Source organism: Carassius auratus, chromosome 9, assembly GCF_003368295.1.
Source record: "Carassius auratus strain Wakin chromosome 9, ASM336829v1, whole genome shotgun sequence".
Lineage (NCBI taxonomy): Eukaryota > Metazoa > Chordata > Actinopteri > Cypriniformes > Cyprinidae > Carassius > Carassius auratus.
The window spans coordinates 28,926,462-28,949,231 of record NC_039251.1 but is presented as its reverse complement, the minus strand read 5'-3'; the positions used below and the strand labels follow the sequence as shown (position 1 = coordinate 28,949,231).

Here is a 22,770-nt window from a genome sequence, read left to right as displayed (position 1 = left end):
AACTCACATTTATGTCCACTGTATATTAAAACGAACTCATTTTCATTTAGATATTTGGAACATGTCTGGTAGCCTGCTGCTGCATGACCCTTTCACACTGCATCCTCGCGCTTCCTTGTAGGGCTCGGTTACTATGGAGAGCATAAGGCAAGCGCGTGCGTGTCTTGTCTTCTCGCGCGCGCACTCGTGGGAGTGAAGGGGGGGTGGGGGGTGAGTTGAGAGATCAGTGGCGATGAGCAACACGGTCTCTACGTTATTAAACCCGTTCCAGTTCAAAGAAACGGTCAGAAGTTTATATTAGGTCTGTCGCGGAGGCACGGAACGGAACGGAAGCCGGTGGTCCAGCGCAGCGCGCGGCGAGATGGGCAGCGCGTCTTCGGCGTATCGCGTGATATACCTGGACGTGGATGGACGGAGTCAGAAGGTAAACTCTCACCACATGCATGACAGTGTACTGGGGAAAAAGAAAGTAAATAGCCTACGAATAAACTGTTCAGCACATTTCAGCGGTTTTAGTTTCTGTAGGATAATGTTTATATGACTCTTTAGGTGGCATTGCTTTAAAACTGCTTATATAATAAGGGAGTATTGTAAATATATACTCTCTCTTATTACAATTATGTACAGTTCCATAAAATTATATATATATATATATATATATATATATATATATATATATATATATATGCATTTGCTGTTCACAGAATGCTGAAGAATTCTAGTCACATGAATCATTCCACTCATTTTCATTGATCTGCGCTTTGTTAACTCTACATTTTCACTCTTACTGTTTCTCACACCCTCTTTTTTAATGCCTCCAGGATGCCTTCATAAAACGTTTTATTAGTTTTTACCAAGTAGAGTAGCTGGAATATGAAGCTTTACCATACTATCAATTTTTCAAGAAAATCCCAACTCTGTCATGAGGTTGTAAGTGAACAGCTGGCCTGACAGCCTTTAATAATGTTTATAATTAATAGACCTGGTATGGCTGAGATATTATCAGTTAAATTACAGGTATCCAAGTGACAATCAGTTTCTGACTGTTTGTTGGTCACACTTTATATTAAGTGTCTTAACTCCTGCTGTATGTACTTGTACTTTAAAAAAAAAAATATCCTGTTAAATTTACAGGAAAATAAACAGCAGCCAGAAATTCACTGTAAAAAAAGAAAAAAGAAAAAATGGGTTACAATATTTCAGGTATTTCATCAAGTGACGTAGTGATACAAGTCTATTTGAACTGCCTAAACTGGCTTTTTATCTCAAAATGTACTGATAACCAACATGATAAAACAGGTGGTTTACTAGGAAACCCCATGATGAAGCAGAGTTCATCGTAAGTGACCTGTTCGTAGGCACATACACACAAACACAAAACACACCACACCAAAAACTATAAAAAGCACTTAAATACTAAAATAATGCAACAAACATTCATTAAATAACAGAAAATGTAACAATGCACATTTCAGATAAAAATGGTTTCAAATAAATAAAGTATGATCATATGATCTGTCACATAGGGATTTCCGGGAATGTCATTTTACAGTTTTAGACTGTAAATTATACGGAAATGCATTTTTTTGTTTGTTTTTTTTTTACCTCTAAAAGCCATGCATTTCACAGATTATACATGAAAATTGAGTAAGGTAAGTTACAGTTAACATAATTTTACTGTAGCATTGTTGTTGTTTTTTTTCCCTTTTAAAATCAAAAATCTTTTTCATTGTGCAATTAAAATGTAAAAATATTTACATGATGTTCAGCAGAATGATATTCAGTTTTGCTTCAACAAAGTGTCATTGTAAAATAAAAGTAAGCTTAAATGCTATTTGTTTTTAGTTATAATAGCACCCTTTATAATGTGGTGCAAATAATGATGCAACTGATTCCAGAATGTGTGTGATTACATGCACTGTGACCTAATACATTATAATTATCAAGTTGAAAAAGTAAGGACATAAAAAAACTATATATATATATATATATATAGGTTTTTATATATATAGTATATATAAAAACTGGGACCAAATAATTGTACCAAATTAGTGTGTTTTGCATAAATTATTAGAGTATACATGGTTTTGTTTTGTTAATTATGTGAATCTGCCTGCTATTGTTCAGACTTGACAATGGGAAAAAACACAAAATAATCAGCATATAAAAGCTTAGAACACAATGAAAAACAATTGGACATTTTAATGAGCACATCTGTGTGTGTGTATGCATACACCCACACCTTCTGCACACACACACACACACACACATATGACAGGAGAAGTGGTGAAATATCATTTTTGTTTTAGTGCAACTGTATGTCTTCAGGCTTTTTAGTTGATATTCAGTTATGGCCCTAAAATCTCTCATAGTCTCTTAAAAATACTAGAAACTTCTCAGTGAACTGTACTGAGACTATCCACTGCTAAAATGAAACTATTATAACTGATTTTTGCGCAGTGGTTGGAGGTATATCATTTTATCGTCTCTATTCTCTAAGGCTATTAGTTTGGGGGTTTTATGTTTCGTCTTTGACAAAGTGCTCAATTAGAACCCCCTTTTTTGGACACTAATAAGTATTTCTCATATCTTTGAACTCAGAACCTGCAATTGTATTATGGAACAATTCCCCCGTTCTCTCTCTTTCTCCCACTCTTTTGCTCACTCTCATTTGTCTTTGAAGCTCGAAGTCTTATTATCATTCTCTCTCTCTTTTCCTCTTCCTTCGCTCGGTCTGTCGGCTGCACCCCCCTCATTGTCTTTCCTGTGCTGTCACCTGTTTTTGCTGTCTTGTTGTGTCCGCTGCTGATAGATATTCATGTGTTGTACGTGGGTCAGAGTGCTCAGGGTCAGGTCTGACATTACATACAATTGATGGACTGGAGCACTTGGCCTTGGCCATGTACAGAGTCTCAAACAATCGATAAACTATCATCTCTGATGGTCAGCATCATACATAGAAATCAGAAAGATTATCATAGCCGCATTGATTTTTAAGGAATATGTTAAGCAATTATAGTTTAAAAGGAGGGATTATAAAGGCTTCAAACTGTATTGTTATTATCTCTGTATCTACTTGTAAGGGGAATTTACAGTTAAAAACCCAAGGAGCAGATATTTGGCAATGAAGACCAGGAGTCAGAGATGAGTTCAATTAATAATAATAATTTTACTTGAAGAAAATAGTTTGCAATTACATCAGCAGAAGTCGGCTTCAATACTCTCGATGGAGTTCGTAGGCTGCTCCCGTACAACTCAAAATCAACCACAGTTATACCCTGACAGAGGATACTAATTGCGTCAATACATATGTCAACAAAATTCTGATTGGTTCCAAAACCTAGATAAACTCTCCAAAGACGTATATCTGATATGCTGGACACTGGCAGTTGATCGTTTGTCCTGGGACTGTCTGAGCTTCTCCCTGTACAGACAGATACTAACACACATACACAGAGAACTTATCTAAAATTCAGGGCTTTCTAGCACTGGCAAGTGTCTTATCATTACTGTTGGATACATACACATAATATGTGAACATTAATCTTGAGGAAAAGAAATACAGCACACATAAGGTTACACATTTCACTCTTGCTAAAACTTGATTAATAGTCAAACAAGAAATCATGTAATAATATAATTAATATCAGTATGAAGGATATGGCAACTCGGCATCCACTCCTTCAGACTTTTCATTTTTTTGAGCTTGCCGCCTATCCAGAATTTGTAACTTCCCCTTAAAAAGTATTAAAATGGAGTTTTGTCTTAATAAGAGAATATTTCATTATTTTTTACACTTAAGTCTATAATTTGAGATGGCACAGTGCAATTTATTAATGCTTAAATATGTTCTTTATCTCATAAAATGTTTGAAATCTTAAAGAAATTTATTTTACATTTTAATTTTTTTTGCCACTTTGATTTTAAAGTTAAAAAGTATTTTTTAAAGCTATCATTTAAGTATTAAATAAGGGATTAAAAAAGCATCTAATTGTATTATTATTATGTCTGTTATTATCTTTTAACAAATTTTCTATTTTTTCTATTTTTTGATTTTATTAAAGTTTTGACAGATTTCTGCTATGTTCTGCTATATTTGGTTTTGATGGAATGAAAAGTAAGTCTTTTTCGGTTAAGACAACAGTGAAACTATTTAAAATTAAAGACACAACTTGAGTTGCTTTATTAGGTGTCATTACCAAACTCTTCAGTATTTGATCAGTTTAATTCATAAACAAATTTATTTAAAGTTCAAGTAATCTGACATGCAACACGTTGTATTGGAAAGTCCAAAACTACACAATGTTTTTCCAAAAAAGTGAAATATGCATTACCGTTGCATACAATATAAAAAATCTACACCACGACCAGATCTTTAACATAGCATACATATGTGTTTTATTTTTCAGGATTTTAAGTCAAAAGTGGCCCTTACTGAAGCAGCTCTGTATGTTTCAGAGACACTGATCAGAATTTCTGTTTCTGTTAGGTGGTTTTTAGCCGTTTCTGCAGCCCATGTGATATAAAGGAGTTATTCTGCACTGCCACAGGGCTCTCCAGGTACAGTATGATGTGTGTGTGTGTGTGTGTGTGTAGTTGAAGTGTTTCCACTTCTGAAGTGCTCCCTAATTTAGAGAATGTGTCTGCTGCTGACAGGAACACAACCATTTCGCTTCTGGACTCAACAGGAGCAATGGTCTCCATCGACCCCACAATGCCAAACAACTCGGAGAGGTAACTTAACCCATTTCTAAACACAAATACAATATTTTTCAGCAGTAAAAGTGCCTTATACACATGCAGTAGACCTCTGAATCAGTTTCACACACATTTCATTTAGTCAGAATATCTTCAAAACGATTTTATACCATATGCTGTTTTTATAGGTAAGAAATAAAGCAAACAAGTCATTATAACATGGACCAGGTTCATAAAAATGGACCAAACTCTTTTGAGTATTTCATCTCTCTCAGCTGAAAATGTTGGGAAGTTTAGAATATAAAACCAATGATCCAATTTAACACCAATTTGCAGACACACTCAGGGAAACATAAAGATGTAAACTAGCCTACTGTGCCTTATCTGTTGGTTATATTGAGATCTGCCCTACACACTAGACAAACAATAGCTGGCAGACAGATATAGATAAAGGGGAAGTTACTGTACTTCTTGAGAACCAGAGTCTAAGCGTGCCTATCCAGCATCACAATCACAATCGACTGCCGGAGGAGTAGACATCCTGGATGGTAATGCTACAGAAAGCTGCAGCTCTCATGAGGAGTGGACACTGGACTGTTCTAGGGAGAGGGGACGAGTTTTCGACTGCTTATAACTACGTTTGTCTGTCCTGGTGTTTTTGAAGGTCGCCGTACAAAGTGGTGCCAATAACTGGTGGACAACTTGCAGGTAAGTGTCAGATGTCCTGCGTGTTTTGTAATTTCACTGAATGTTTATGTATGTATGAATCACATCTCCTGCACTGTGCTTTCACTGATAGTGTTTACATTCCGGGTTGAAATGGGAAATAGGGTTTGTTTTATTATGAAGCCTGAAACAGCTCTGGAGTGATCACTCATATGTTCTCAAATCTCCATAAATGGAGTGCGCGGATAGCTGCGTGTGTTCACAAGAGCAACTCCATTTCTCATTGTGCGAACACTCCTGCAGAGGGGGTGGACTGCAGTCTTTTCAATCTATCTGTGTAATCATGAGCAGAGAAGTGATTATAACTTTTTATTGATTTCAAAGCAAACTCAGACATACAAGGTCCCTTTTTTGGACAGATTCTCTGGTTCGTCTGCATTCCAAAACTATTTAGTAGTAGATTTATTGTCAACATCATATATTTTTCTGCTTTGCTTTTCAATACCCTTTCAATTACGCACAAATACTGTGGGTGATTTTGGAATAACAAAGGATCATGTTACTATTTCTGCATTATATAGTATAACAGAGGACCTCATCTCTGGCCCTTGAGATCCACTTTCCTGCATAGTTTAGCTCCAGCTGTGATTAAAAAAGCCAGCCTGTAACTCTCTAGCAATCCGGAAGACCCTGAATAGCTTGTTCAGGTGCTAATACTTTTGATCAGTTTAATGTCAAGTTACTATCAGTAGCTAACAGGCAATGCTAGCCAACCAAACCTTGAACCCTTGTTGATGCCAGCCAGCCTACAGGACGTTTTTGCTTCCCAGGTCCCTTCATTAGGCTGAAATTTGGCCAAGACAGTGAGTGGAGCTACATTAAGTGTATATGTTTATCAAATCTCATTCTACATAATAAGCGAGTACCAAGACTTGTGTAAGAAGTCACTGTTTCTGTAACACAAAAGCAGGTGGGATTTGTTTCTTCGTCTTTATATTCAGTCTTGTTAGCCCTCCATTTATGGGACTAATTTATGAAGCCCCGCACATGACATTCAAGAAAAAATAAATAAATTGTGCGCACAATTTACTAATCCGTTCCCTCAGTGTATTAAAACATGCACACGATTACTATTGCATTCCCTCATTTTAATATTGCATTCCCTCGTTTTACTATTGCGTTTCCTCGATTTACTATTGCGTTTCCTCGATTTGCTATTGCGTTTCCTCGATTTGCTATTGCGTTCCCTCGATTTGCCATTGCGTTTCCTCGATTTGCTATTGCGTTCCCTCGATTTGCCATTGCGTTTCCTCGTTTTACTATTGCGTTCCCTCGATTTGCTATTGCGTTCCCTCGATTTGCCATTGTGTTTCCTCGTTTTACTATTGCGTTTCCTCGATTTACTATTGCGTTTCCTCGATTTGCTATTGCGTTTCCTCGATTTGCTATTGCGTTCCCTCGATTTGCCATTGCGTTTCCTCGATTTGCTATTGCGTTCCCTCGATTTGCCATTGCGTTTCCTCGTTTTACTATTGCGTTCCCTCGATTTGCCATTGCGTTTCCTCGTTTTACTATTGCGTTCCCTCGATTTGCCATTGCGTTTCCTCGTTTTACTATTGCGTTTCCTCGATTTGCTATTGCGTTTCCTCGTTTTACTATTGCGTTTCCTCAATGTGCTATTGCGTTCCCTCGAATTGCTAAATCGTGCACATGATTTAATAAATCGAGTGAACAAAATAGTAAATCGAGGGAACGCAATAGTAATCATGTACACGTTTTAGTACATTGAGGGAACGAATTAGTAAATTGTGAACACAATTTAGCCTAATATTTTTTCCTGCATGTCATGTTCGGGGCTCCGTACTAATTGCACTGTTTGTTGTGAAAAGCTTTATTCATTGTAAATTTTTAGGCTGACAGTAGGAAACACAGAGATGTGAATACTGGCCATGATTATGGATGTGGCTTGTTTTCTCATCTCTCAGATAAAGAGGAGCTTTTCCAGAATGTTTTGACCCAGGTGGCCGAGCAGTTCTCCAGGTATTATGTGTTTTATGTTCAATCTCTCCGCAAATTGATAATGACCTTCTTTTGATTGAATTTTGAATCCTTTGGTATTTCAAGGATGAATGATCTTTGTATATTTCTCTCCATCTGCTCCGGTCTGCCTGGCTGCTCTCTCCCCAAGGGCATTTAAAATCAATGAACTGAAGACTGAGGTGACAAATCGCCTAGCCATGCTGGAGAAGAGAGTGGAGTGTGAGTATTAAACTGTTTTCACTCAATATATCTTGATCAGGGTTTTGCTAATGGACAGAGTTCATGTTAAAAGGAAAGGGCTTACCTTCACAAACAACACGTTCTGGCTCTCAGTGAATCGCTGATCATTTATTCTGTAGTGCTTATAGGTGACATTATGGTGAACCCATTGCAGCATGTTGTATCTTTTACCTTAGGGATCATGATATGAGGAAGTAGATATGTTTTGTGTTTGATTTATATAAGTTGTTCATGTAAGAAGCCTTCCATAACACAGCTGATAACTCAAATAATCAATGACGGCTATTTATTGTGCAATATATCCAATAAGATTTAGTGCTACAGCAGATGAAGCTGTAGTCGATACAAGTCTTTTTCTATACCATGCACTTATAGTGGGGCTCGAAAGTTTGGGCACCCCTTGCAGAATCTGTGAAAATGTGAATAATTTTCAAAACATAAGAGAGATCATACTAAATGCAAGTTATTTTTTATTTACTACTGTCCTGAGTAAGATATTGTACATAAAAAATGTTTACATTTAGTCCAAGACAAAAAAATTATTACATTATTAAATTATATAAATTATTAAAATAACCCCATTCAAAAGTTTGGGAACCCTTGGTTCTTAATACTGTGTTCTGTTACCTGATGATCCACGACTGTCTTTCTGTTTTGTGATTGGTGTTCATGAGTCCCTTGTTTGTTCTGAACAGTTAAACTGAGAACTGTTCTTCAGAAAAATCTTTAAGGTCCTGCAGATTCTTCAGTTTTCCAGCATCTTTGCATATTTGAACCCTTTCCAGCAGTGACTGTATGATTTTGAGATACATCTTTTCACACTGAGGACATTTGAGGGACTCAAACACAACCATTAAAAAAGATTCAAACATTCACTGATGCTCCAGAAGGAAACAAGATGCATTAAGAGCTGGGGGTGAAAACTTTTGGAATTTGAAGATCAAGGTAAATTGTACTTAATTTGTGTTCTGGGAAACATACAAGTATCTTCTGTTGCTTACGAAGGGCAGAACTAAATGGGAAAAAAAATATATTTCAACAAAATAAGAAAAATATGGCCATCTTCATAATGTTCAAAAGTTTTCACCCCCCAACTCTTAATCCATCTCGTATCCTTCCGGAGCATCAGTGAATGTTTGAACCTTTTTTAATAGTTGTGTTTGAGTACCTCAGTTGTCCTCAGTGTGAATTGATCTATCTCAAAATCATACAGTCACTGCTGGAAAGGGTTCAAATATCAAATTTTCACAGATTCTGCAAGGGGTGCCCAAACTTTCGAGCCCCACTGTATCATTAACAAGTGAACATATTGTGCCCAGTCTTTTTAGAGAGATGGCTTCTGAGACATGCATTGTTGTTAATGGCGAACTTCAAGAAAGTGTTGTGCTGAATGATGATTCAAAACAAATTAGGTTAATAAATGCATCATGTTTGACAGTCGTGACAGTCCTTGCACACTAGTTGCTTCTGTAATGATGCTCCATGTAACATCACCAGAGACCAGGATTCATTCCGTTGCAGCACGTCTGTGTGTTCACAGAAATCCAAATACAGCCGTGATGTAATCAGTCACCAAGGCGATGGACCCTGACCCCTTCATCAGTGTGAACAATTCACTGGCCTCATATAATATGAGGTGATTTATTATTGTGCACGGTCTATAAACAGAATAGTAGCAGGAAGAATGTGTGTGACTACACTAATTAAATTATACAACGAGTCTAGAGGCCGTGTGTCTAATCAAGCTACGGTACTTTGGCTCAAAATATATCTAGAAGCAGCTAAATCAGACAGATATCAACGTGACAGGTTGTGTTCATCCTCACAAGCCAGGACTGGGATGACAAAGCTGTTTGTACTTCAGACCAGCAGGATGATTTTGGACAATGGAGGGAAACATGCCAGACAGTGACAGGTGTCAAATATACTTTTTACGACTCAGCAGTCTGTGTAGAAAACCCCCTGCGGGTGCAACCCACCTTCACTAGCTCATTTCCATATTTTCTGTGTTCGGCTCACGTGAAATATGTAAAACCATCTTTAATGTGTCATACTTGCATGCATTATGTGTGTTTCCGTCCTTTTTCTCTCTGTCTCGTCAGTGGAGGGGATGAAGGTGGTGGAGATCGAGAAATGTCGCAGTGACATCAAGAAGCTGCGGGAGGAAATGGCCTCCAGGAACAACAGGTCAGTGACCTCCCTGCTTTTTCTGGAGATGTTGGAATGCCATTTTTGAACTGAATCTGATGCAGTTCCAAGTAAGACAGGATATTTCATGAGAAAAACAAAAAATTGGGTTAAGATTTTATCCTTCAGGAAGTTATTTTTGGTTGGAAGGATGGGGTGAAAAATAAGCTTCTTGGTGATGTATAATATACTTGTGTTTCATATTATAATGTTAATGAAATAAAAGGACACTTTTTTTTCCTTTAACACATTAATTCATTTAACTTGTAAATGGTGGACTTTGTAATAATGTCAAATTAAAAGTTAACCTTTTGCTGTAATTTGAAGAAAAACACTTTGATGTGTTGACTAACATACTAAAGCACATGTAAAGGGCTTGATTATTATTTTAATGGATGTTTTATTCAAAATCACATTTAACATCATTATTTTTAAATGTACAACTTCATTATTACAAAATGTGTAATATCACATATTTACTATACACACACAACATACACATTTCCACAGAAATGGCATTAGTTTACCATAAATGTTTGGCAGTACATTTGCCAGTTAGTTACATTTTAACTATATTTAAAAGACAATACAAGTAATTATTATATACAAGATGTACTTTCGTCCTACTTAAGTGTTGTAAAAAGCACTCTAATTCAGCTAATTGCATTTAATCTGAATTATATACAAAATAAATGTATAATATATTTTTATTCGATTGTATTTAACTCTTTCTTTCAGTTGCTTGTTTTTGCTTCTTCTTTGCTGGTTTTTGAGTCCTGAGATTTTGTATTATTTCAGAAGAGGTGTAATAGCGCCCCCTACCGTATAACAGCCGTAGCATTGTGACATAAATAATGGAAAATTCAGTCAATGGTGGGGAAAGAGTTCAAATACATACAAGTGTCCTAAAAAAAGTGAAAATATGCTAAAGTGTAGTTCATGTTCACAAGGGAGCATCTATAGCAGGCTATTGATAGCACTGTCTGTACTGCGATCTTTAATGAGAGGAGAATTAGGAAGAAGTCCAGGTGTTGTCTTAGTCAGCTCTTGTTAAAAATACTACCAGATGAGACCAGGTCTATTCCCCTTCGAGTCTTAATGAGCTGACATGGCTCTCACATGCTCTCTTATTAGTGAAGGATTCAAGATGAATCAAAGATAGCTGTATATTCTCAAGATACTCTCTTTGAGAGATGTTGACATGGTACTTAAAAAATGAAAAACACAGCATGTTCTGTTCTCAATGCTCTTTACCTTTGCAGTAGTTTCCTGGATGACAACAAGAAGTTAACTCCTCGGAGAGATGTGCCTTCATACCCAAAGGTAAGATGGCAGATGAGTTCCTTCATTATTTATATACTATTTGTGCTTTAATAATTTGATAAAGCACAGCATATATGGCACCATTTAATTACAGAAAGGTTTGTAATGAGAGTTCAAGGTTTATCCTTTAGAGAATGGTTTACATGGTTTATGTTTAAGGATAAGTAAAGGAAGGTTCAAAGGGATAGTTCACCCAAAAATAAAGATAAAAATGCTAATGAAATGAAAAAAATACACTACCTTTCAAACATCTTGGATTTTGAAATGTTTTATTTCTTATTTCTTATTCCCACCAAGGCTGCATTTATTTGATTCAACTGCAGTAAGAACATTAATACTGTTAAAATATTAATACAATTTAAAACTGTAATTTATTCCTGTGATCAAAGCTGAATTTTCAGCATCACTACTCCAATTTTCAGTCACATGATCCTTAAAAAATCAGTCTAATATTGTGATTTTGTGCGCAAAAAACATTTCTTATTATTATCAATATTGAAAACAATACCGAAACCCGGTATTAAACTGGCCCCGGGGCTTAATTATGAAAGACCGTAGTATCAGTAAGATCTGACGGTATCGGTTCTGCTTTCGGTACTGGGGGGAAAAAGTTAAGTGTACTATGTATTTTTGCTTAATAATGTTTTCGTGCACATTTTATCTCACCAAACATTTCTAATGTGCGATCATATTAAGTCGTTTGTCTGTGAGATCTGCGAAATCTGTCATGTGCACTGCAGAGTCTGTCTGTCAGTCACACACACACAGTATGAAAAGTCCCGCTTAATAATAAAGAGAGACGATGGCGAAGAGATTCGCTTAATAATGTTATCGTGCACATTTTATCTTCCCACACATTTCTAATGTGCGATCATATTAAGACGTTTGTCTGTGAGATCTGCGAGATCTGTCATGCGCGCTGCGGAAGCTGTCTGTCAGTCACACACACAACAAGAACGAGCGCGGCACACGCACACGCATAAGGGGCCGTTCACGCGGTGCGATGAGCTCGTTTTTTCCAGGCGCATCCACAACGCATCGAGTTAAAAACATCTCAACCTTTCAGAATGCCGCAAGCGCACCGCAGGTCATGTAACTTCCTCACCTTTTTCAGTAACAACGTCGAAAGCTCAGCCAAGATGAAGGAACAGCTGATAATAGCTGTATGTGGATTTTTAAATTAATTTAGTAGCAGTGCTACTTGCAAGCAGTTAGTGCTGCAAATCCATTTATCCATTGCTAAAATTTTTAATACAAAGAGTGACGATGGCAGAGACAGCAAAACGTTCCAAAGTGTGGTTATACTTCACTAGAGTTGATGCAGATAATGCTAGTTGTCATAAGTGCAACGAAATTTTTGCATGTAAGGACGGAAACACAAGCAATCTGTCAAAGCATCTTTCAAAAGTGCATTATGTGCAGACAGAGAAATGCAAAGTTTGTTGACACAACACAAAGTAACACAACACAAAGTACCGATAAGAATACCGTTTAAGTACCGGACCGTTAAGCAGTATCGGTAAGAGTAGTAACACCGTTAAAACCTTAACGATACCCATCCCTAGTGCTGCTTAATATTTTTGTCTAAACATTTATTTCTGGATTATTTGATGAATATAAAATGTACAGAAGAGCAGCAACGAAACCCTATAAAAGAAATGTAAAAGTAGTCACTATGGAAATCTCAACAAATCTTCTCTGCATTTACATCAAGATTGAACAATATGGTGACTTGATATATAATAGTTTATGGACTGCATGTATGGTATTATTTTTTTAAGCTTTTGATTGTTGTTTTCACTATAAACTATAGTGAACTTTAGAGTGATTTTTAAGGATAATAATTTAGAATTAATTTACGTTTAAAGAAAGAATTGTAATTAGGGGTCAGATATGGCATGTTGAACATCGATGTGAATGTGATGTACACATTGGCCACAGCCAGGCGTTGGTCTTTGGGGGTTAACTGAGAGCTCTGTCACCTGCAGTACACGCTCTCCCAGCAAACCATAGATGCCCTCAGAAAACCCACCTTCGACGTCTGGCTGTGGGAGTCCAACGAGGTAAGAGTCTAACTCGCCTCTGTTCTGTCTTCCTCCTCTTGTCTCTCCCTCGGCTTCCTCTCTTCTGCGTGTGGTGCTTGTGTTTGTGGGGCTTGTGTAGTACCACCTCTCACAGGAGACAGTAGAAGCTTTGAGGAAGCCAATCTTTGATGTGTGGCAGTGGGAACCTAACGAGGTGAGAATCGGCTAAATGAAAGATGCAGAATGTCAAAGTTCTACTGAAGTTGATGTACCAGTGCACACAATGTATTACAGAGACTTGATGCAATGACCGCATTTTTGGTACTGCAGAAGATACTATCATCTCTGTTTTGTGCTTTAAGATGCTGAGTTGTCTGGAGCATATGTACCATGACCTTGGGCTGGTAAAGGACTTTAATATTAACCCCATCACGCTGAAAAGATGGCTGGTAAGGCTATGTTATAAAATTACGATTTCTCATGCTGTGTTCAGGTAATTTTTACTGACTAAAACTTACTGACTTTGCTCTTACAGGGTACAAATATTAACCCATATTGTTACACTGGGGGCTAATCTTTTTCCAGGAACAACAAATTTAAAGAAGGATTAAATTTGTTGTTCCTGGCCTGTAAATCTCTAATATGCTATTCTATTATTTTGGTCTTTTTTTCAGTTAACACAGATTTTGTATTTCTTTTAGAAACGTATTGGTCGTAAGCCTCATTGATCTGAGTTTATGCATCTCTCTTAATGAGTGAATATTGTCAAAATTATCCACAAACGCTTTTTTTTTACTCAAAAGCTGAAGTGCATAAGCTCAGATAAGCTCAATTAGAAAAAATAAAAGTGTAAAAATTGATTCCAAGATTTGTCTCTCTTCACTTTCAGCTTTGCATCCATGACAATTACCGGAACAATCCTTTCCATAATTTCCGCCACTGCTTCTGCGTCACTCAGATGATGTACAGCATGATCTGCCTCTGCAGCCTACAGGTAAAGACACTTTTAACTGGGTTTTAAACATACCTGTTTTGCTCCAAATCCACCTGTTTCTTTAGCTCAGGAAAGATGGAGTATCAGAGAAGTGGGAGGCGAATGAAAGAGACTGAGAGATAACGAAGTGATAAATGATTGATGTATGGGGGTGTAAAAGCAATTCTGCGTCTATGAAGATGCTTTCAGCCTCTCTGTGCTGCTGTTGCCATGGACGTGTATTAAGAGGTCATTGGATTAATTATCCCAGCTATTACTTACTCTAATTTAGCAGTGCTGGAGAGCTGGGATATGTGTGCAAACCTCAGGATGTCTGTCAGCACGCACACATACTGTAGAAAGAGTCTTACTCTGCCGTGCTTCTGTGTTTTCCAGGAAAAGTTCACTCAAGTAGATATTCTTATTTTGATGACAGCAGCTGTGTGTCATGACCTGGATCATCCTGGGTACAACAACACGTAAGAGCCTCCATGGTTCAGAACCACTGACATTTATAATATCGCTCAGAAATATTTCTTACCAGACATATATATTTCTACTATTAGCCTTAAAAATTTATTTTACATTATTTAATTTTTACTATATCCTAACTAGAACTAATGCTTTTATTTAGCAAGGATGCAATAAATTGATCCGTTTTGGCAGTAAAGATATTTATAATGTTACAAATTATTTGTTTCAAATAAATATTTCAAGAAAGAATCTTGGGGTGAGAAAAGAAATCACTGTTTCAACAACCCCCCCCCCCCCCCCCCAACATTTCCATGCACAATGTTTTCAACATTAAGAATAAAGCTAAATGTTTATTAAACAGTAAATCAGCATAATATAATGATTTCTTTGTGACTGGATTAATGATGCTGGAAATTAAATGCACAGGAATAAATTACATTTTAAAATATATTCAAATAGAAAACATTTTAAATGTATTGTATTAGTTACTTTTATAATACTTCATAATATTATTATTTGTAGTGCATTTTATCAAGTAAATTCAGGTGAACATAAGGGACCCTGAATTAATTTGATTAAAATGCAGCATTGATGTTCAATATTTTTACAATTTTAAATAATTATTTTTCATTTTAATATATTTAAAAAATGTTTGTTTTTGTAAAGAATAAATGAAATTACTGGAATCATTTCAGATTATTTACACACACACTTTAAAATGTATTAAGATTAAAAACATTTATTTTAAATTGTAATAATATTGCACAGATTTAATCAAATAAATTCAGAGACTTCTTTACAAAAAATAAAATTATATATATATATATATATATATATATATAAAATAGCACAGCCAAAATATTTTGAAAAATGTTTTTTCCTTGCACATTAAACATTCATATAATTTATTGCATATTTATAGTGAATCATAGTGTTCCACTTTTGCAGGTATCAGATTAACGCGCGCACAGAGCTGGCAGTGAGGTATAATGACATCTCTCCTCTGGAGAACCATCACTGCGCCGTGGCCTTCCAGATCTTCTCTCAGCCTGACTGCAACATCTTTGCCAACTTTGATCCTGAAGCCTTCAAACAGATTCGTCAGGTGTGCCTCAGCCCTTTAATCCGAGCTTTGTGCATGCATATGTAAAACATTTGTCTTTGAACAATGAATCATTCTGTCTGTTATTTTGTCTCTGACAGGGAACCATCACGCTGATACTGGCCACAGACATGGCCCGACATGGAGAGATCCTGGACTCCTTCAAACAGAAAGTGGATAACTTCGACTTCACTAATGAGGAGCATGTTACTTGTGTGAGCTTTCTGAACCCATTTTACAGTGCCACTATTCACCGACAAAAAAGTGCTGGGATGAGCTTATTAGACTTGCATCTCTATATCTGTGGCAGCTGAAGATGGTGCTGATCAAGTGCTGTGATATCTCTAATGAGGTTCGGCCGATGGAGGTCGCTGAGCCCTGGGTGGACTGTTTGCTGGAGGAGTACTTCATGCAGGTAGATATGATGACAAGTATGTTGTATGGAGATGTAAAAATCCATCCCACTTTTTATTAACCGTCTTAAAAAGGAATAGTTAATCTAAAAATGCTGAAAACGTTCTTGTCCTCAGCCATGCAAGATGTAGATGAGTTTGTTTCTTCATCAGAACAGATTTGAAGAAACTTAGCATTGCATCACTTGCTCATCTATGGATGCTCTGCAGTGAATGGGTGCCATTAGAATGAGAGTCCAAACTGCTGATAAAACAGTAATTCACACGACTCAATGAATGTCTTGTGAGGTGAAAACTGTCGAATCCGAGTCCTCTATCCATATAACATTGTTTTCTCTAGTAGTAATGGTCTCATCTGAATCAGGAGAGAAATATGCACAGATCAAAACCAGTTTTACAAGTAAAAACAGTCTAAACGGTTCTAAACAAATATGTCTTTCAATGTGAGAGAATAACACTTTTTCACTGGAGGAAGAGTTAGACCCGTTTTTTTTTGTTGGTCAAAAGTGACGGTTTAACACTGAAACGCCTTGATGAATTTGTTTCTTACAAACATACCTTTTCACTTTACAAGACATTAATTGATGTTCTGGAGTGGATTGTGGATTATTGTGATGTTTTTAATCAGCTGTTTGTACTCTCATTCTGACGGCACCCATTCACTGCAGAGGATCTGCTGGTAAGCAAGCGATGTAAGGCTAAATTTCTCCAAATCCTCTCACATGAAGAAACTCATTTACATCTTGGATAGCCTGAGGGGGAGTACATTTTCATTTTTTTTTTTACTACTTTTTAAATATTTGTAACTGTTTTTTGTACTAACATTTAAAGTAATCATTTGATGCAATGCACTTATTGTGCTATACGTTTTTACATTGTAGTTTCAATTAAAAACCGGCCCTTTAAAATATCAAAATATCTCCATAAACATATCATAGGAGTAACTTACATTTTAAAATATATAAAATAAAAAGTTATTAATAACAATTGTTTCACAATATTATGGTTCATACTTTTTGATCAAATAAATATAGCTTTGGGTGAGCATAAAAAAAAAAAAAAACATTTTGATCTTTATAGTGCACTTCTTTCTTCATCAGAATTGTGTTCTCTCAAACAGAGCGATCGAGAAAAGGCAGAAGGTTTACCAGTTGCTCCTTTCATGGACCGAGAGAAAGTGACCAAACCCACCGCTCAGATCGGCTTCATCAAGTTTGTCCTGATCCCCATGTTTGAGACCGTGATGAAGGTGAACTGGTTAGGCTAAAAGTACAATGTGAAACATACAGGGGGAAAAGTGGGTCAAATCGAACTCTGGTTCAGATCAAACCATATTGTGATATTGTTTGTTCTCGCTGTTGCAGTTGTTTCCTCAGATTGAGGAGGTAATGGTACAGCCCCTACGAGAGTCCCGGGACAGATACGAGGAGCTTAAACAGATAGATGACGCCATGAATGAGGTTAGCAGTGACCCTTTTTTTAATCATTATTACTTTTTAACATGTATTAGCCATTCCTTTCTCATTATCCCTATAGGTGCAGAAAAAGAAGAGTGAGAATTTAACAATGGGAGGAAAAAAGAAATGAGCAAGGTCAATGTTGAAACATTGCACTGCATGCATTTTAGTTATTATTTGTGTTGCATTTACAGTCAGCCCAAGCTTTTGCTTATTTGTTTCAGCAGGAATCCCACCAGAGGCAGCAAATCTCTGCCATCTGCTCAGAAAATCCAAAGCATCTTTCAGGGAATTGAACCATGTACAGCTCAGCTATGAACCATTTGTGTTGTTTTTATTTGGTTTTGTAAAAGTATAAACATTATACAGGATGTACAGATTTTTAGTCACTTTTACTCAGAAAAATAAAAGTCTAACTTGAAGAACAACTGAAGCCACAGATCTCAATGTTATAATAAAATAGTTCATGTTCATTATGAAATGGTACACTCTGACTGCAGCTGAGCGGGAGTGACCTCTAGTGCCCAAAGCAGACTACAGCACCTTACCGTTCAGAAAACAAAGAGAGATGTGTAATTATATGAACATCGCAAAAAAGCAGAAATTAAAATAAGACGAGGTTCTCTCAGCTGGTGTTCTGAGGCACAGTGCTGCTCTCCGCTTTACTTCTCTTATTGGGTTTAGAGCCGTTCGCTGCCGCTCTCTTCCTACTCTCCTGTTCTAGTCTTTCCTGTTTCTTCTGCAAATATGATGCCATGTTGTCGAAGTTCACTTTATACAGGTGTTTAAACGGACTCTCCAGTCCCACAGATCCTGTGAACAGAGGACAAGAGGAAAGCATGCAGCATTCAGAGAAAAAGATCTTCAGATGTACAGAGATGCACTTTGAGGGATTTTTCATTAGTCCTTCTGGTGTTACTGGTCTTCAACAGTTATGTTGACAGGACCAGGTTGAGTTTTTCAATTGTTAATTGTGTTTTTTTGCAGCTGCGTTTTGAAAGGTTTTCTTCTTGCTCAACTCAAGATCAAGCATACATTTGGTTTGTCATGATATGTCTTCTTCATCTTAGTTATTGGTTTATTTCATTGTTCGGCTTCATTATTATATTTGTTGCATTTCTTACCTTTAAAGATGTTCCACTGAGCTTGCAATGCTTCGGTGACCCTCCTCAGTTCAGGAGTCTCTGAGTCACACAGCTATAAAGAAGCAAGATGAGTTAGTAAGAGCAGAGCGGACTTCAAAACATGACAGAAAGCCTGTATGTACCTCCCAGTGCTGTTCTGAGTATTGATACAGGTGCACATTCACGTCTTCAGTCTCCAGTAAGACCCACAGCTGGTTTTGTGAATCAAATGTCACGTCCCAGGGAGCATGAGGAAGAGCAAGGGTCTCAGCGGGGCTCAGACACCCCTCTGTCCCAGAATCCACCACGAAGAGCTGAACTGAGGGCAATCTACACAGATGAACTTGATCTGTTTAGATGTATAATTGGTGTGCAAGACATCTTTCTTAAGAATTGTGTGTGTCTATTGTTGTTGTGACTGAGACTCCAGAATCAGTTCGAGGTAAGATACACAGATCTGATGAAATGAAACACACCTCTCACACTGGACAGCTATATGTTTTCCATCCGGGGAGCTGATGATCCTGCTGACAGCAAACCTCTGAAGACAGAAAGAAAGAAAGTCAGTGTCATTTGCTGATATTGGTGTAAATGACAAAATATATACACACCTGGTTTTGAATAGAAATTAATAATTCATAGCAGCAGAACTTTAACACAAACCGATAACCAAAGGCTAAATATAGGCTCCATATTATAGGCTAAAATATTTATTCTAGTAATTCTACTGTAAATAAGAAATATCTTTTTTTTTTTTTTTTTTTATGATCACAAACTAGGTAGATATTTTCAATGAATCAGCCACAATTCATTTTGTGATTTAAAAAGTTAAATGTTCTTTAATAAAGCAAAAGTAAATTTTTGTCGATAAAGTTGATACATAATTCTAGGATCTTAGTGATACCAATGAAAATGGTAGATTTTATGAATAAAAACATTCAATAATATCATTAACAAATCAGACTTTGGAGAAAACAAACAGTCATAAGTGGCTAAATTTTTATGCTAAAAATCATTAGGATAGTAAGTAAAAATCCTGTTCCATAAAGATGTTTTGTAAACGTAATTTTTGATTATTAATTTGCATGGCTAAGAATTTCATTTGGACAACTTTAAAGGTGATTTTCTCAATATTTCGATTTTTTTTTGCACCCTCATATTCCAGAATATTGTTCTGACATACCAAACATCAACAGAAAGCGTATTTATTAATCTTATTTAATGACCCCATGACTGGTTTTATGGTCCAGGGTCACAAATATTATTACAATGCTTTACGTTGTTGATGTATATTCTTGTAGTTAAAATATCATGATTTTAATTTGGATAATTTCATAAATTAATATAAATGACACAATGATGTTTGTAAACTACTGAGTAAATTAGAATTAGTTTAAAAGCATTTTCACTAAATGTAAAAGTCTTTACCTTAAACGTTTGCATTCCTTGAAAAATATGCAATCTGTCCAGCAAATATCTCTAGGTTTTTTCTGTCATCTGTCACACACTTATGGTGTGTGCACATATTTTATATAAAAAGTATTTATCTAAAGTATCGAAAGGCAGTATTCTCTCAACCTTTTCTTTTACCTGGAGAAATCATCACCTCACTTTCTAGGCCGATTCAGCGCCTTCAATTAATACTATTATAACATTTTCATATGAAAAAGAAAGACGAACATAAATAACATAACCATATCCTTATATGATATGTACAGTAAATTATCAAAATGAAATGTTTTGATAAATAAAAACTAATTAAACTGTCAGACTCCAATCGAGCTCCAGCTGAAAACCTAACATCTAGGTCAATAATGTAATTCTGTGGGATTGTATGAAACATTGTAAAGGAGGTGTCGTGTGCATGAATGGCTGTCTGAAATCAAATGGTCAGCACCTCTTCTGTGTTTTCAGAGTCGAGGGTGAATTTCCTCAGGTCAACGCTGTGTAACCGCCGACCACTCTCATAATGCCAGACCTTCACTGTGCCATCCTGTGAACACAACCGTGTCAGTCCTACTGTGATAAGACACTTATAAACTATCCCAACAGAACATTTCAGTAAAACAGTGAAGGAAAACACAAAAGAAAACACATACTCCTGAACCAGAGAGAAGCCAGTCAGGATGTCCCGCAGGCACAAGCAATGCACTGACAAATCTGCATGAGAAAACAAATAAATGTTTGAACAAGTGGGAGCAACATATGAGGTGCAACATCAGTCCACACTTACTCTCTGTGCTCCAGACAGAAAGCCTGAATGTTGTAGGGTGACCGCCGAAAACTCACTCGGATCTTCTCATCTCGGTCGGCTGTGATGATATATTTATCATCAGGAGAAAGAGTCTAGAGGGAAATACAAAAGGACAAAATTTGATTAGGTACTACTTAGAGATAACTTCACAATTAAGTGACAGTTAACAGAATTTTAACTATTTTTGTTTGGATACTGTGCCAACTAAAAAGCACTGTTCTCTTGGTGTACATCATACCACATCCAGTAACATGGAGAGATGTCCCAGCTTCAGCTCTCCTGGCTTCTGTGGCTCCAGGACAGAGAATGAATATACATCTCCAGACTTATCAGCCACAAAGAGTTCATCTTCAGCCTGAGTGAATACAAGAGACGTGCATCGCCGCACAACCCACCTGTAAGAGGACAATCATGGACTTATTCACTGAACCGTACAGAGAAATTACTACTGAAGGAACAGTTCGCCCAAAAATATTTTCTTTAAACTTAGTATCCTAGGCTAGCCACTTTCCCCAGCTTTGATTAAAGAGAAATAGGTGATTCCAAAAACAAATATGCATTCCCCCAAAGAAGAGAAACTTAGACAAGTTATGGATGATATGAGTGATAATGAGTACATTTGATTTTCTTTAAATAGCCTCAGGAATTTGTGTGTGCTGTTACCGGGTACTAATGCACTGCCACGATGGCTCAGTACAGAAGAGAACAAGACGTTTGTGGTCATCAGTGAGCGCCACATGCTTCCCCGACGCTGAGACGGCAAATGCAAGAATCCTGTCACTGCCACTGTCCTTCTCCTCTGACCCTTCCCCGGCGCTGCAATACACACACTAACAATTAGGATATTGTTGCAATCCTCTACGTCTTGTGACATAACCCTCAGATAAAAGACTTGTATAAAGAGAAAGCAAACATACAAAAGTTAATAGTTACCTTTTACTATCACCATCAGCTTCCTTTGTTTTCTTCTCAGCTTGGGCACAGTCAAACACAAACGGCTCTCTATCAGAAAAACATGAAAAGAAAAGTACAAAAATCTAATAAAGACAAGTAAAAGGAGCAAATGGACGATATTGAATTTGAGAGATTATCAAATATAATGCGAAAATATAAATGGTGAAGTCCTTTGATATGATTATTACAAAGATTTTCGATATTTCACAACACTCTTTCTGCGGTATTGATAACAGCACAGCTGCTAGGTTTAGGCATGGATTTTTAAAATACAATAATAATATCACAAAGTCAAAATAATTATTGCCATCCTATTTGAATTCAACCAAAAAGAAAATATAAAAACTGTTTTATATGTTTAAATGCAGTATACCAAAATGTGTATTTATCACAGATAGTCTAACATTAATTTCAAGTCAACGTGTATTAAGCAAGCTGATTTAAAATGTTATAAATAAAACATAACAGTATGTAAACAGTAATGTATTGAAACCATAGTGCAACAGGATGCTGCAAAATGCACGTGGGATCTTGGGATATCCAAAACAGAGAGCTGACAGTGAATAGACAGATGGAAGTCTAAAATACAGGTACTCACCTTGACTGCTTGAGGTTTACAGCGATTAAAGTAGTAGAACAGCTTGAAACGAACCAGTCTGCCTTTGAACACACTACTGCCATGATTGTTGTTCACGTGCGCGGACTGACTGACAGTCGCGCATTTAACACGTCATTAATACAAGCGTGTAGGAATCTGGCTCCACGACACCGCCATGAAGAGTGTACCGAAGAGGACGCTTTCGCTGCTAATGACAATTCAGTATTATTAAAAAATAACGAT

General features: G+C 36.7%; 2 protein-coding genes across 3 annotated transcripts; one reads left to right on the top strand and one right to left on the bottom strand.

Annotated features, from left to right (window-relative positions):
- The first annotated feature begins 167 nt into the window (after window positions 1-167).
- Window positions 168-18,030, top strand: pde9aa (phosphodiesterase 9aa). 2 transcript variants are annotated; one of them, XM_026272433.1, is made up of 19 exons: window positions 168-424; window positions 4,490-4,560; window positions 4,657-4,734; window positions 5,363-5,406; window positions 7,350-7,404; window positions 7,553-7,623; window positions 9,747-9,831; window positions 11,094-11,154; window positions 13,318-13,392; window positions 13,541-13,627; window positions 14,068-14,172; window positions 14,548-14,630; window positions 15,574-15,730; window positions 15,829-15,942; window positions 16,038-16,142; window positions 17,261-17,389; window positions 17,505-17,600; window positions 17,677-17,732; window positions 17,825-18,030. In XM_026272433.1, exons 1-18 carry the CDS (start codon window positions 362-364, stop codon window positions 17,725-17,727), a joined length of 1,530 nt encoding a protein of 509 aa, XP_026128218.1. In that variant the 5' UTR covers window positions 168-361; the 3' UTR covers window positions 17,728-17,732; window positions 17,825-18,030. The 2 variants fall into 2 exon arrangements, with proteins under 2 accessions (XP_026128218.1, XP_026128217.1); XM_026272432.1 differs by lacking the exon at window positions 13,318-13,392 and adding an exon at window positions 13,143-13,217.
- On the bottom strand, window positions 17,911-22,673 carry wdr4 (WD repeat domain 4). Its single transcript, XM_026272434.1, has 11 exons — window positions 22,528-22,673; window positions 21,909-21,977; window positions 21,639-21,791; window positions 21,214-21,370; window positions 20,955-21,067; window positions 20,821-20,881; window positions 20,619-20,714; window positions 19,198-19,262; window positions 18,865-19,051; window positions 18,722-18,794; window positions 17,911-18,410 (listed from the first exon to the last, which is right to left on the bottom strand). Exons 1-11 carry the CDS (start codon window positions 22,608-22,610, stop codon window positions 18,223-18,225), a joined length of 1,245 nt encoding a protein of 414 aa, XP_026128219.1. The 5' UTR covers window positions 22,611-22,673; the 3' UTR covers window positions 17,911-18,222.
- Window positions 22,674-22,770: the final 97 nt, after the last annotated feature.